Here is a 15,329-nt window from a genome sequence, read left to right as displayed (position 1 = left end):
GGCTGACTTAAAGAACACAGTAATAATGTTCAGGCCATGTCTATGCATGGACATAGTGGGTTGAGTGATTGAGTGGATTCAAAGACTTGGTCAGTCACTTCGTTAATGACTTTCAGGACAAGAAACTCTGCAGGACAGGCTTCCCTGTCCTTGGCATGACCCCACTACAACCACAGTGGTGCATACCAAGTTGGGCACAAAAGGAACATGGCTGTTTCCTAAATTTGGAGCTTTTCAAATTCATCCAGAATCATCTTTTGTTGTTCATTTTCCTCTCTCCCGGTCCACTTCTTTTACCTTAACTCACTTTGCATGCTGACCCAGAAGATACCAAGAATACCATCTGCTTGCAAATGCAAAATGCTATTTGGAGATACCTTAAGATGTCTGATGGGTTTTGGGTGTTGTAACCCAACCACCATTTACAGAATGATAAATGAGAAAATGCTTTTCATTTTGTAATGCCACTGCAACGCTGTATAGCCTTAGGTTATCTTTTTGAATCCAAAGAAATGAGTATGATCAAATTCCAGGTCATGTTTTATTTTGTGGGATTTGTATAGTGTCATTCAATGTTAGGGATGAATAACTGAATAGATAAAGCTTTGGATTTCTCATACCTGTCTGATATGGACATGATAGATAACTTACTTCTCAACACAAAGTCTCAAATAATGCAACTTAATTTTGGATACTAGTTCTATACTATTATTACCAAGTATATTAAAAAGTCTATGAGTTGGTGTCATACTTAATTGTGACAGGGGAAGTGTTACAGAGCTTGGAGTAAGAAGCCTCAAGTTCAGTCTTGGACACTCGTTTAGCTCGTAACTCTAGCAGTTATTTTGCCTAGGGTGAGGTTCAGCAGATTCTCTCCTCCTCACACATTTCTGTGCATGGTGCAATTTATGTTAAACAGTGTGTGCTGGAACATGCAGTTTCCCAGTGAGGCGTGGTATCAAACACCTGCAAACCCAGCACTCAGAGGCTGAGGAAGGAGGATTTCTACATAACAAGACTCAAAAAATTACAGTCTCCCTTTCAAGTAGGCTGCCATCTCTTCCAGGCAAGTTATACAGTGTTTGACTCTGATGTCAGTTTCTTCAGGTTTAAGCAGAAACAATAATGCTTTAGTAAGAACTCTGTTGCATGCCAAGGTAGTCTTTAAGTATCAAAAGATAGTATGGATATAGAGATGCTGTTTAAATTTTTGGTTCAAATACAAATGTAACTCCTTTGCCATCACAACACAGCTCATAATATACAATACCATTAATGTGACTTTTGTAAATTAGTCAAGCATTGTATGTTAGGGCTTTGTGTATCTCTTTGTCTGCATACTCGAACCTCACTGTGAGTTAGATTGTTATTATTTCCATTTTGCACATAAAACTGAAAGCCAGGAAACCATGCTATTAAGTGGCCAAGCTGGGATTTTAATTCATTCTCTCTGGATGTAAGGACATGTCATACTTAACAGAATTTAACTATGAGCAGTAACAATGAGAATTCTTGCTTTTATTTTCAACTAATATTTATTAAGCACCCATTCTGTGTCAGGTACTGTGCTAAAAATCACATATTCCTTACTTTACTTTCTCATAATTGCCCTATGAGCTCTCCACCTAGGCCCTATTGCAGGATTTTTAGTAGCCTCCCTAGCCTCTACACACTAGCTCTAAAGCACACATCCCTCTCCCACCTTTTATTTCACCAGATACAGCTACATGTCCTGTGGAGGCAAAATCACCCCTGAATAAGATCAGTTGATTCATAACAATTCAACCATATGGGTGATGAAAATAAGATACAGAGAGTTTAGAGCAATTTGCCCAGGTTCCCAAATCTAAGAAGTGGCAGAATTTTAATCTGTGTGACATAGGATGTTAGAACCAGACTTCCCAGGCCTTCTCCCCTACTTCATCCATTTTTCTGATCCTGATTTGCTTCTAAGGAAACTCAGAGCACCATAAAGACTTTTTAGTGGTTTCTAAGAGCCTGTTTTTTCCTCGGTCAGATTGGCTATCAAAATGTGATCCACGAGTCAGGCTATGAAGCCACTCATGCACAGTTCTAATTCTGGCCACTCAGGAGGCCAAGATAGGAGGAGGGTCATGGTATAAGGACAGCTTAGGCAAAAAAAACCAAAAAAAATGTATGAGAACTTATCTGAAAAATAAAATAAAATAACAAAACTATAGTAAAAAGGACTGGGGATGTGACTCAATTAGTATAGCTGTTTTCCTAGCAAGTGGGAGGCCCATGGTTCAAATATCCAATACTTTCCCAAAATAAGTAAAATACAATAAAGGATGTGGCCCAGGGCTTAGCAGCATGCACACTGGTGGAAACCATGGATTACTTCCACCAATGGCCTCAACACAAATCGTTTTGCAACTCTGCCTGTACCACTCATAGCTGGTCTCATTTCATATAAAGTATGAAGATATTTTTTGTTCAGAATGGTTTCAGTCTGTTGCAAACAATAGATGGGTGAAGCTCAAAGTGGCAAACCAGTTCAGTCAGTTGTTGAGAATTTCTGGATTGATTTAAATAGCCCTGACAATATAGGTCACTATTTTTAAGGCTGAGCTAAGTGTTTGAAAGTGGTTCCCACAGCCCTGATCTCAGCTAGAAGTCACAGAATACTGGAATTGCAAGAATTCTGAAGACTTTGCCTGAGAAAGTGGGAACTGACCCTTAGTACAGGGAACACAGAGCTGGGGTTCCTGGTTTCTGGTTAAAAACTTTCTGATATTTCTTTGTATCTCAAATGGCTGAGCTCATCAACTTCTAACATTATGGGAAAGGTTGACTGCTTGATTCAGTCCCTTCTTGTCCTGGTCTTGCCATACTTCAAAGGATTGATACCTGAGCCTTTCACTCTGTTTTCTATGTGAAGCTTGGTAAAGTCATTTATACTTGTACAACTACCCATAGTCCTATATAACTGTCATAGGTAGTTACTTACTTAGCAAAGACGTTCTAGTGCATTGTATACCACATGCCATGGATCATGCTAAGTGTGTTACAAAACTCACTTAATACTCTCCCAGAGACATGGGACCTATTGTTACCATTTTACAAAGGAGTGACTATTCCTAAGTAAGTTAGGGAGGTCAAATACCTTGCTCAAAGTCATGGATTGAAACTGGTATTCCTCAAACTTGAGTGGGCATCAGCATTGACTGCATATTATATTAGATATACCTCTGTTTAAGAAATTCTGTCTGGACCTGGATGCTGGAAGCTCATCTGTAATCCTAGCTACTCAGAAGGCAGAGATCAGGAGGATCACAGTTTGAAGCCTGCCTGGGAAAACAGTTCGTGAGACTCTATTTTTAAAAAATCCATCACATAAAAGGTCTGGTGGAGTAGCTCAAGGTGTAGGCCCTGAGTTCAAGCCCCAGTACCCCTAAAAAAAAAAAAAAGACATTGTATATGGAGATTTAAATGTAACTGCATTTCCTGTGTTTATTGTTGCTAAATCTGGCAACAGTAAGCTAGAGGACCTCCTTGCAAATAATCTCAGTGGAACCAACATGTGTACCATCTTCAGCGACAGTAGGCAACAGAGTGGAACTGCAAAGGTCCTACTCAGGAGGGTCTGTGGGCTCTTCAGAGGTGCTCAGGAGGAATCATGAGGCGGACAAGCCCTTAAACAGGAAATGTAAGACTTCAATCAAAGAGGGGACATTTACAATGGCCTCAACCCTTGAGAAGGGTACCCAAGAACTCAGAATGGATTTTCTGAAAAAGGACAGGAAAAAATGTGGCATGCTTCTTCACTGGGCTCCCAGTCTTGGCATTATTGCCAAAAATGAGTTCAGCACAGAACAGTGATACTTCTGTACAGTGTCACCATATCAGTTCCTGCTCCCTCCTAAAGAAGAGAGTGAGTATAATTACTACATTAGAAAGGATGCAAAACCCAAACGGCCATACTGCTGCTCTGCTAGAGGCCACCCCTTAGCATTCTGGGTAGAAAAGGTTATGTCTTTCAGGAGAGCTGGAGTTGTGAGAATTTGGGAAGTGAAGAGCTTGGTGCACACACAAAAGTGAGAGCAGGGAAAGGAAGTCCCCAGAGCAATTCCACAGTGTGCAGAGAGGAAACCACCAGTTTCCAAGGTTGGATACTATTGGGACTAGATTTCCAGTCATCATACTGCATAGAAGTTGGAGTCAAATCCCTCTTTTACCTTGTTGAGTTTTCTCCAGAACTGTTCATTCTGGATAGATCCCCTAAATTTTAATTTGCTAAATTCTACTAAGGCCTTTGAGACCTATGCATTTTATGTAAGCACAGTAGCAGGCAGACATATAGTCATGTCTTATCTTAATCATTCAATAACTTGTTTTATAGAAGCAAATGCCCCTGGACCTACATGAACTCAATTAGTATTTGTGGGGGTTCTCGTATTAACATTTTATGTGTTGTTTTATGAGAAAGGCCTGTATTTGAAAACACCTTACTGAACTATTATTTGTTGCATCCTGAACACACCAAAAAGGACAGAATGTAGTGTACAATAAAATTCAGGCTTCTCCTAGCTTGTTAGTATAATGCTGTATTTTACATGTAGCTTATATTAGGAAGCCTGAGTCTTTCCTGTAGTGATCAAGATTTCAGGGAGGAAAAAGAGAATGAAAGAAAGCAAAAAAGGTGTTTTTTTTTGTTTTTTTTGTTTTTTTTGTTTTTGTTTTTGTTTTTTTTTGCTTTTAATAGGTTAAACCCCTCTGAGCAAGGGGGATTAACTCTAAGACAGTACATAAATTAGGAATGCATAAATTGTCACATTCTCTACCCAAGCCTCATTTCTCTCCCACGAATATTCTTTGTGTCACTTTCAACTGTATTATTGCTTTGGGGAAAGTTTTAATAACAGAACAGACTGTATTCATACCTCTCTAAGAGCTTGTTTTCTTGGTACCACCTTAGAAAACTTCCCAAATACATTCCCTGCTAGCATGGAGAAAGTGGTGTGGGGTGTTTTTTTATTTATTTGTTTGTTTGTTGTAGTACCTCAGGGTGGCAGATTGATGTGTTCTGTCACTACAGGGAAACTGTACATTTTTATGAACCACCAGAGGAAATTTCCATTGCTGACTTTTGTACAAGCAAGAGGAACAAAAGCAGTGGCTATGCCTTTTCTTTTAATAATCAATATGCAAGAAATAGTCCCATGGTGGCATTCTAAATTTACCACACCTGTATCAAATTTGCAAATAGTTTTTTATTAAATTTCACCACACTTTATGGAGGAGGTAGGAAAACTGAAAGGAAGTTAAGAAAAGCAACAGAGGGGGTTAAATTATGCAAAAATACTTCCTTTGGAGAAAGCTAAAAGGAAATGGGCTTGCTTGTCTTAAGAAGTGTTCAGTTAGGCTCAGATGGATATGTTGAGAGGAAAAGAGAGTAGAGGGGAAGAATTGCCCAGCGATGTGCCTACCTAAAAGTCTCCCCTCTTCACATAAAAGTTGATACTGCTGCTTTGGATATTTACCACAAAAGGGTAACAGGCTGCATGAAAGCCTCCACATAAGGTTATACAAGTTCATGTAGCACAAGAGGGCATGGTGAGGGAAGCAGGTGGCAACTGGCATCCATCCCCTTCCACAGTCACTAGAGAGGTTGGGCACCAGGCCAAAGGTACTTGCTATACATTCATCGGATCAGAGAGGTGCGCATCTTTCTATTGTGAATGGCTCTTTGGTGGCTGTTGACACTGATTGTGAGTCCATGAAATATGTTTACTGCTTTCCCCTTCCTGCTTTGGTGCTCCCACTCTGGGACCAAAGAATCTTACAGCCTACCCAGTGAATAATTCCTGGGGCAAAAGGATCAAGTAATGAGTGATGTTGACCAATGCTAAATGACTTCACTCGCTTCCTTCCAAAAGCATGGATAAGCTCTGAAGAAATCTTGGGAATTTATGGGAACAGAGAAATTTCTGCAAGTCATGGGTTGAGGAGGCAAGGGCAAGAATCAGTGATGCTCTAGAACGTGGCTTCTGGTTAGGGACTGTAACTGCAGTGCTGCTTGTCATAACTGTCACAAGGAGATGTGTGATCTCCCATTTCCTCTCTTGAAGATTCTCTGTTCTCTCCCCTTTTGCTTATGAGTTGTTGATTGGAAACTGCAAAATGTAATGTGTGGCCATTTGTTGCAACTTAAAATCAAGGCTTTTCTGACTGATTGGCTTTGCCTGGAATGTGGCTAGTATGAGTCTAAATTTTATACTTTGTGCATAGGAATCCAGGAAACTAAGTCTTGGGAGGTTACTTAAGAGCATAAGAAGAGTAATTTATTTTCATGTATATTTATATCACAGGGTGAAATCTATTTATGTGCCTAAAGTGTTCTAATGTATCACCTCAGAATTGCCTAGTGCTATGGAAAGTGCACAACTTTCATTCAAAATTGACTTGTCTGCGCTCTTGGAAGTTACTTAATCTTCCTGACCTATTCTTTGTTTCCTTAACTGTCAGATGTCTAAGTGTACTTACCCCATCCAGCTTCTATGGAAAGTAATAGAAAATGCCTGGTATGGTACCTGACATAAAAAAACATGCTTTATAATTATGCAGTGAATCCTTTGAGGATCCCATGCACAATTTAAAGGCACAGGATGGTATCCTTCTACAGTGTCTCAGAAGATATGTTCAGCAGTCAGATGTGATGATACTTTTCTTCTTTTCCAGCCATAGGACAAAGTCTTCAGGCTGGCCACCTCCCTCAGGAACCTGGGGCTTGAACCAGGTGCCACCCTATGGATGGGAGATGATGACAAACCGAGATGGGCGAGACTACTTCATCAAGTAGGTTAAAACCATGCATGAAATCCTTGTCTAATGGGCTTCTAGTCTTGATTTGCTTAGAAGAATGAACTTAAAGTGGGGACTTAGAGGTATTTGGAGGCTATTATGCAAGCAGTTTGATCCCCTGTACCTTTTGTATCTTGTGACATTGGTTTACTTTGCTTTTTCATCATGCACCATCTCAGAATGAAAATTCACATATAGCATAAAGCTTGACAAGGAATAGTATCATTTAAGAAGTTTTCTAGAAGTGGTCAAAAATGCTACTGCGTCAGCCATAACTGGAAAAATCAGCTAAAGTGATTATACACATGACGTGGCTTCTTGTAAGTTTCTCCCACTAACATTGGCTTAAATTTTAGATTTTGTGGTGATGTTATTTTAGTTGTGTTAAGTGAATCTATTTCATGAAATTTCCCATTGTAGCCACTTTAAATTTACAAGTTAGTGGCACTAGGTGCATCTACAATGTTACACAGTTATTTATCACTCTACATTTTTAGAACGTTTTCATAATCCCCAAAAAGATATTTTGAACCCGTTAAATAATAACTACTCAATCCTGCCTCCTCTCAGCTCTTGTCTCTATGACTTGCTTATTCCAGGTACTTGATGAAGTAGATTCATACAATATCTGTTTTCTTGTGTGTCTGGCTTCTTTCACTTTGCATTCATGTTGGAGCATGTGTCAGCCTTTTAAAGGCTGAATAATGTTCAACATTTGTTTATTTATTCTCCTCCCAAACCACGTTTAAATTGTTTCTACCTATTGTGAACCACTGTTCACAATATAAACATTAGTGTCCAAGTGTCTGTTTGAGAGACCTGAGGGCGAGAACTCAGTTGTAGAACACCTGCTTAGCATGTGCAAGTCCCAGGGCTTAATCACCAGCAACACACACACACACACATACCCAACTATCTGTTTGGTTCCTGCTTCCACTTGTTTTAGGCATATACCTAAGATTGGAGAGACTGGGTCATATGAAATTGCTGAGTTGTAGTCAATTCTGTGTTTACTTTTTAGGGACCACCAAACTATTTTTTTTAGAGTGGCTGTAGTGCTCTGTGGGTTTTGGAGTTTATGAGAAGTATGTTTACATTGTATTTCTCAAAACAGCAAGAGCTCAGCCTGCTTTTTTTTTTCTTCAACCTAAGTGAAATATTTTTAATTACAAGAAATTACTGAAATAGATTTGAAATCAGGAAATACACTTGGCTTGAGCCCAGTTGTAACTGAGCAGAGATTGGAGATGAAGGGGAAAACAATTTTCAGCCACAGGCTGCATTCTGTGTTTGCGTAGCAAACATAGGATCACCATGAAAGGGTGGGATCATTTTTACAAAAATGTCTGCCAAGATTGTTTTAAGGGGATTTGGTCTTTTGTACTTCCTATCCCACCCCACCTCCAATTGAGGATTGTTGCATCGTAGCCAGGGAAAAACACAAGTTTTGTGTCCCGGGCACTTTCCCAGTCCCTACAGGCCAAATCTCTTCACTTCCCATCTCTGCAGATGGGAATAGACTTCCCCTCCTCAGAGCACAGTTGTTGAGGTATCTGCCTCCTGGGGCTATCCTGGGAAGACTGAAGCTGCCCTTGAACATGACTTATGGGAGGGAGGGGCGCAGCTGGGGGCATATGGGAAGCGCCTTCTGGCTCTTCAACATTTTCCTAAGGCTGTGCTTGCAGAGAAGCTCAAAGACTGGTAGTAAAGTGAACAAACAGTTGGGCTCACACTCTAGATTTTGAATTGTTAATTTCATATATTTTGCCCATGTTCTGCTGCTATTAAGACAATATTTTGTGATATTACATTGTTCCATCTATTTTATTACATGGCTATGAATTTATGTAACTGGCCCAGTTAAGGTGACCTGGATGCTTGCACTCTACTAAAAGAGGTGTCTTTTTAAGACATAAATTATAAATTTATGACAGTATGTCTTAGACTTCTGATTAATATGGATTCTTCTTTTCCCCTGGATGGATTTGTGTTCCTGTACATTCCCAGTCATTTGATCAATAGGATCAGTAGGTAACAACTCAATCTAAGCCTGCTGGTTAGGGACTCTGATGGCTCTACTTCCATTGACATTTTTAAGGGACAGACCGGGTATCAATTTAAATGCTTTTACTGTTCTATTGCTAGTTGTTAAAATGTAAGTGTGAATCAGCTACTTAAGCAACCCATATTATTATTAAATGTCAAGTTTTAAAACTAATGTTGCCAATGTCCAAATGCTTCTAAATCTGTGTGGTTTCTTTCTATTTGAGAGCTTGTTTGGAGGTTCTAGCAGGGGAGCGCAGCTACTCGTATACCCTTGACCGAAGAATGGTCCTCCTCTATCGGGGATGGTCGTCATCTTCGACCGAGCGCGCAGCTTTGGGAGGGATGCACATGGAGCGGTGAGGGAGGAAGGGGACACCCGCCTAGCCAGCCAGATCAGCCGAATCAACCCTGGCGATCAATGGGGTGACAGATGTCGCAGCCAGATCGCCCTCACATCCGGTTTCTTTCTATTTGAAAAGTAACCTTCTGCAAGCTGTGGTGATGAATACCCATAATCCCAGAAATTATGGGGCTGATGGAGGAGACTCGGCTGGGCTACCCAGGGAGGCCTTGTCTCCAAAAAGCAAAACAAAACAAAAAAATATGTTTTCACAGTCCTCTCAGAGAAAGTTTTAAGATATCAAGAACAGTCAAAATGTGGGTTTATTTTCACTAAATGAGTTTTATAAATAGTGAGAATCTTTTTTTATTAGTATTATTTGTTTACCTACTGAGTAATGTCCATCACAAAGACACACTCGAATTATCACAGTTTCCTGGGAACTCAAGTTTGCAGTATAGAGTTTTTCTCTCCTTATTAGTTTTAAAAGTTAAAAGGACAATTTGAAAAGTGATCTACACTTACTAACTGGCACCCTTCCATTTAATTTTTGACTATTTTACATACTCTTTTTTGAAAGAGGTTATATTTTTTTAAATTTGTCTTATAATGTAAATGATATCCACAACCGACAACGTTTTTCTTCTTTTAAAACAATTTTATTGGCACAGATTACTTGTACAGGGGGTTTCATTGCCCTATATATGCTAACAATATATATACACATACATATATATAAAGCCTGGGTTTCAAACTATAGAGAGGCCAATCATCACTCTCAGCTGAGCAATGTCTATTTTAACCTCTGGTAAAGATATATAAGTTCAATAGACAATCAGGGATACCATGTTATTTTCCATCATTTTCTAATTAAATGGAGTAAGAACATGCTTGTTTGACTGTACAGTGGAGAGAGTTAATGCAAAGGTGATTCATGGCACTTTTGTCTATATAGATGGAAAAAATTAAAACATGATCAAAATAATCATTATACTAGCTGGCAAGCTGAAGAAAATGTGATGAGGCAAATCAGAGTCTGTGGACAGAGATGGGGGATGGGAGAGAAGACTGGATGGTCATTTCCATACACTTGACCTGACTTTTCAAGTTCCAATTTGAGGCTTTTTTCCTGGCCTTCTTGAATTCTGGCTGCCTTCAGCCTATACATATGAAAAGTATCTCTGCGTGACTATTGGACAAGACACAATATTCTTTTATTTGACCAACAATTCCCATCGTGGGCAATTAAGCTGAGCTACTATCTCCTTAATGCAGAAGAATTTAATTCTGAATCCTAAACAATGGAGATTAGTAATGAGATGTGGAAACTTCGACTTTGTTCTCCAGTATGGATTTGGCCCAACTTGGAAGTAGTTTAGCCATCCCCATCTGCCAATCTATTTACTGGTCAATGTGAAATTTATTTTTGGCTCATATATTTCCAGGAGAAAATAATCTGAATAAATACTAGTAGTTTGTGTGTTCTGCCCCTTTCTTACCAACTAAAGCAGAAGACAGTCAACTGAAGGTAACAGGATTCTGTCACCATGGAAATTAGAAATAGAAAAATCTTACCTTAATTTGTGTGTGCCTGAAAGTATCTCATGGCAAGTTTACCTAGTCTAATTCAGATATACCAAAGAAGCAGGAAGTAGTTGATTATCATCAAACATTATTTGGTAGCTCTAAGGTTATTCTTAAGTGCATTTTTCCTTTATTTTTATTCCAAGATTTCATAAGACTCTTGCTCTTATTTTGTGTGTGAGTCCCTTTATCTATTACTCTGTAATAAATTCCCTCAAACTTTTCTTTCTCTAAAAAATAAAAAAAATAATTCAAGACGTGTTAAGTAATAGAGTTTGATATGGATACTGTGGTTGTGCTCCCTTTCTCTGTGATATTTTTTATAGTGGAAGCAGACATCAATTTCCTATTTTATCAAGTTCATGTTTTTAATAAATACCCCAAAAAGTGGTTCTGAGAGATTACACAGTTGTTAACCTTTGTTTCTGATAACAAAATGCTGGAGGTCTCTGTGGAATTTCAAAGTTGTGCCCACGGAGGAGAGAGATCTAATGGTGGTAAGTTTCTCTGTTATACTGGGAAGCTTTAAATATTCAGAGTTTAGAACAAGCATTATTTTAGAAGTGAGGCAGTGTGCTTCATTTTTTTGTATTTTTGATGAAAAATTCTGAAATAAAATACACTGCTTCCAAGTACACACAGTGATTTCTGCATAAAAAGTCAATAATTGCCTAATGGCGAGAACAAATGCCATTCAGTTCAACACGTTCCTTAGGATTTCAAGCATCCAGTCAAGGGGAGGGAGGCATATTATAATTTTGGAATGGGAGGAACAAAGTAAACACGATAGTATCATTACATGAAATGAAAGGTGATTATGTCCTGTCAATGCAAATTCTTCCCAGGCTGAACATTAGGGCTGTTTATTCCCTTCATTGAAGCAGATTTGTTTTCTTTTGAATCTGACAAAGCACCTATCTGCTGAGTTAATAATTGCTGCTCCCAGCTGGAAGGTGGGATTGCCGAGTTGATGGAAGGGCTTTTAACAGGAGGGTTCAGAAACGACGCTATCATTCCAGATCTAACTTGGCATACAGCACAAGGAGCTGTGCTATGCAGACTTCTCCTGTACCTGAGCTATTTAATTTTCCTTGTGCTTTTTCTCTTGAAACTTGGCTGCTTTAATGTGGCCTTCACTTGAGGGCAAATGCCTGAAACAGCCAGTTTATTTGTCCAGTAGGCCACAGATCTGATGGGATTTTAATTATCTGAAGTTCCTTGGGCCAGTTGATTATAGCCCAGTTGGGCCTCGCATGTTCAGGCCAAGCTGTGGGCAGCATCTTAGCTTGTGCTCTGGGTCACCCTTTCTTCTCCTGTGCTGTAAGTAGCCCTGGGGATGTGCATGAGGTAGGGCATAAAGTCCATTTGGAATCATAGGGATGGCCATCCTGTGAAAAGAAGAAGCACCTGGAGGACCAGGTTTCTGTCACAGCCTGTAATTGAAATACTAGCTTGCGGCTGCCTGCCACCTTTGATTCCTTTGAATTGCCTTTGAACTTCTTCTTTCTGGATTGAGCCAACCCTTGCAGAGAGCAATTTTGATGTCTTTGCCTAAGGCTGGGGCACAGATAGAAATTTTGGCCTGTGCCAAATGCCAAATGTTGGGGTGTGGGTGTTGCTGGTGAATCAATTGGCTAAACTTAGAGGACACAGAATCACCTTTGTGGCAGGCGCCTTTTCATTTTTGTCTGTCCTCTTGAGTAAAATGAGAAGGAGAGCAGCTAAGAGAGAAGGACTGGTAACAACTGTTCTTCCTGTATTTCACCAAAGGGTAAGAACCCGCATTTCCTGCCAAGTCTTTCCTATAGCTCCTCTCAAATCCTGAATGAAGCCTCATTTCAATCGCCAATTTCTGGTAACGAGCCTCTTCAATTTCAACAATGATCAGATACAGCGATATTTTCTGATCAGTCTGAGTGAAGAGTAGCCACATCACACAGTTGCATGGAGCAGGCCACTCAGCTGCTTCTGAAGCACAGACTTGGAAATAGCAGTTCTGATTGAGAAAGTGGGGAGAGGCTCTCAAAGAAGGTTTTATAGTAAAACTCGGTGTGGAGCATACAGGAGTGGCTACATAATTTTGTGGACTGTTATAAATTCAAAATGCAGACCTCTCATTCAAAGTAATGATACAAGTATTGGCAAAGGTACTAAAATATAAAGCTTTTCCCTTTTTTCTATGGTCTCTTTGTCAACATGTAATAAAGTTCTTTTATTTGCTATGTAATGGTATTCTAAGTAAAAGTTACAAATTTTAATCACCAGCATGAATCTTACTTATCATCCTTATGCTGTGCAATTTAAGATATAGGTACAAACATAAACATTTACCTTATCTGTGGACTCACTGAAATTACCTAATTTGTATTATTTAGCTCATACATGCATATATCTTTCTTTCTAACCAGAACAGTGGAAACCCTGAACAAATCTAACTCAACCATTTCACTTCTTGTTATAAGCATATTCTCCTAACACTTCCTCCCTTTGGCTCACTGATGAAGAAATGGAAGGAAAAGAAGTCTGGGTTGCCCTGTCTTTTCCTTTCCTTCCATGTTATCTTTTTCAGTGTATGTGGTTGACCCATACAAGGAAATACATGAGTAAGAAAGAATATAACAGGATTCATTGGTTTTCCATGGTTTTTGAAGGTCACATATGTTAAAAACTAATTGGCCTTCAGCTCTCCCCTCTCAACCTGACTTCTTAAAAACAATTATTTCTCACATGGCTATCTCAATAAAGTCTTAGCAAAAGAAACAACTGCTTCTAGCTAGTAACTCTCTCAGAAAGTTATCTTCATTCCCTAAGAAGGATACGTTTTCTTCCTCTGCCCACACCCTTTATTCTCTAGGCCAAGTCAGCCAAGCTCCTCTGACAATCGTCACATAGTAAATATTTTATGCTTTGGAAGACATGTGTTGTGACTCAACACAATGTAGCTTTACTACTATAGTGTTAAAGCAGTCACAGGAAAAATACAAACAAATATATGTGGGTGTGTTTCAATAAACCTTTATTTATAAAAACAGACTGTAGCCAGATATGACCCATGGAATATAGTACTTTGCTGGCCCCTGCTCTAGAACATCACCTGTTTGATTGAGCCCATTCTTATATTTTTAATTCACTAGTTGATAAATTTTCAGAACCTTCCTTTGATATAGAGAGCTGCCACATGTTTTATATTTGAAAGGAACTAGGGCAGAGATTGGTAAAGTGACTTTTCTGACGTTTCAGGGGGGTTGAAAATTGACTTCAGAGCCCTGGTTTGTCCTACTTGTTGCCAGAAAGCTTTATAATGTGCCTTCTATCAGAATATAGTTCTTACATCTGACATCTCTGACCTTCCTCTAAATGGTATTCTGGGGACACCATCATTGCAATCTACCAGATTAGTAGAATTTTTAATATGAAAGTTCCATTACTCCCCTCCCCATTCCTTTTGGTGGGTGCTCAGGTGGAGGAGCTCTGTTGATCATAGGGTTTGCAGCTGCTCCCCACCTCCAACCAGCACCTTCGTGGGAGGGTGATGGAGGGACAGGAAATGATAGCAATGGGACAGCTATGCAATATAGAAGTCAAGTGCAAATAATTATTAGGGAGGTGAAAATTACATAGCAACTTCCTCTTACTAATGGTCTGCAGAGAAACAGTCCCATTGTACTTTCAAAAAGTTAATTGTCCATGGTGTTTTGAAGAAATTCTACTTATTATCCTCATGGAATTTTATAAAGCTGCTGCACTTTTGTTGATGTTTTGTTCTAGGATGTTCTTTCAGCCTCCACGACACCATCTCCCTTCTTTTATTCCAAGCTCATGGGAATTTCCTTCTCACATTTCCTCTGCTGGTTCTTTTTTAGTCCACCTTTTAAACTTCAATTTCCCACATTGTCAACCTTATATTTCTACTTAAAACCTAAAACAAAAGGTAATGAATTCAGGAGTGTAAATATGTTAATACCGTTTGGTTTGGAGTCCAAAATTGACTAGAGCATCATGACTAGTCACCTAAAGATAAAAAAGGAGATCCCTGATAATTGGTTTGTGCCTGCCAAGAATATTGCCTGGGCAGTAACATAAGATCTAGAAGTATTGGTTGGCTAGATATTTGCATGGATATATTATGAGTAGTTGGATAGGTGGATGAATAGGCCTATTTCTGAAACACTGTAATCTGTATGTCATTAGAGGAAATACACAAATCACTGAATGAAATTATCTCTCCTTAATTTAAAATTTAGACATTTCACTACCGGAATTCAGACATCTAGGTAAAGAATATAGTTCATAGTAAGATCCCAAAATTTTATCAAAGTCTCATCATTGATTCATATATTAGTGTGGTTGTTTCTCAGATTTCCAAAATTCAAAATGTAAGGAAAGTATCTTTCTGGGAGTAATATAATTGCAACAAGTGGCATAGAATAATAAAGTACTGAAATTAAAATAAATCACTTGTGCTAGTATCCCTGTTCTTTTTCAGTAAAGGTAAATACATAGACAGATACAGTAACCTATATGCATGTGCTTT

At 39.0% G+C, this 15,329-nt stretch overlaps 1 protein-coding gene across 11 annotated transcripts in view; it reads left to right on the top strand.

Annotated features, from left to right (window-relative positions):
* The window catches only part of Frmpd4 (FERM and PDZ domain containing 4), a 763,802-nt gene that overhangs the window by 553,406 nt on the left and 195,067 nt on the right, over nucleotides 1-15,329 (top strand). For all 11 annotated transcript variants that reach the window (XM_074064140.1, XM_074064139.1, XM_074064144.1 and 8 more), the window contains one exon: nucleotides 6,703-6,819. In XM_074064140.1, the coding sequence (XP_073920241.1) occupies nucleotides 6,703-6,819 (117 nt within the window). The remainder of the gene's footprint in view (nucleotides 1-6,702; nucleotides 6,820-15,329) is intronic.

This window comes from Castor canadensis, chromosome X (genome assembly GCF_047511655.1).
Source record: "Castor canadensis chromosome X, mCasCan1.hap1v2, whole genome shotgun sequence".
NCBI lineage: Eukaryota > Metazoa > Chordata > Mammalia > Rodentia > Castoridae > Castor > Castor canadensis.
The sequence above is the reverse complement of the archived record's forward strand: the minus strand, read 5'-3'. Positions and strand labels throughout refer to the sequence as shown.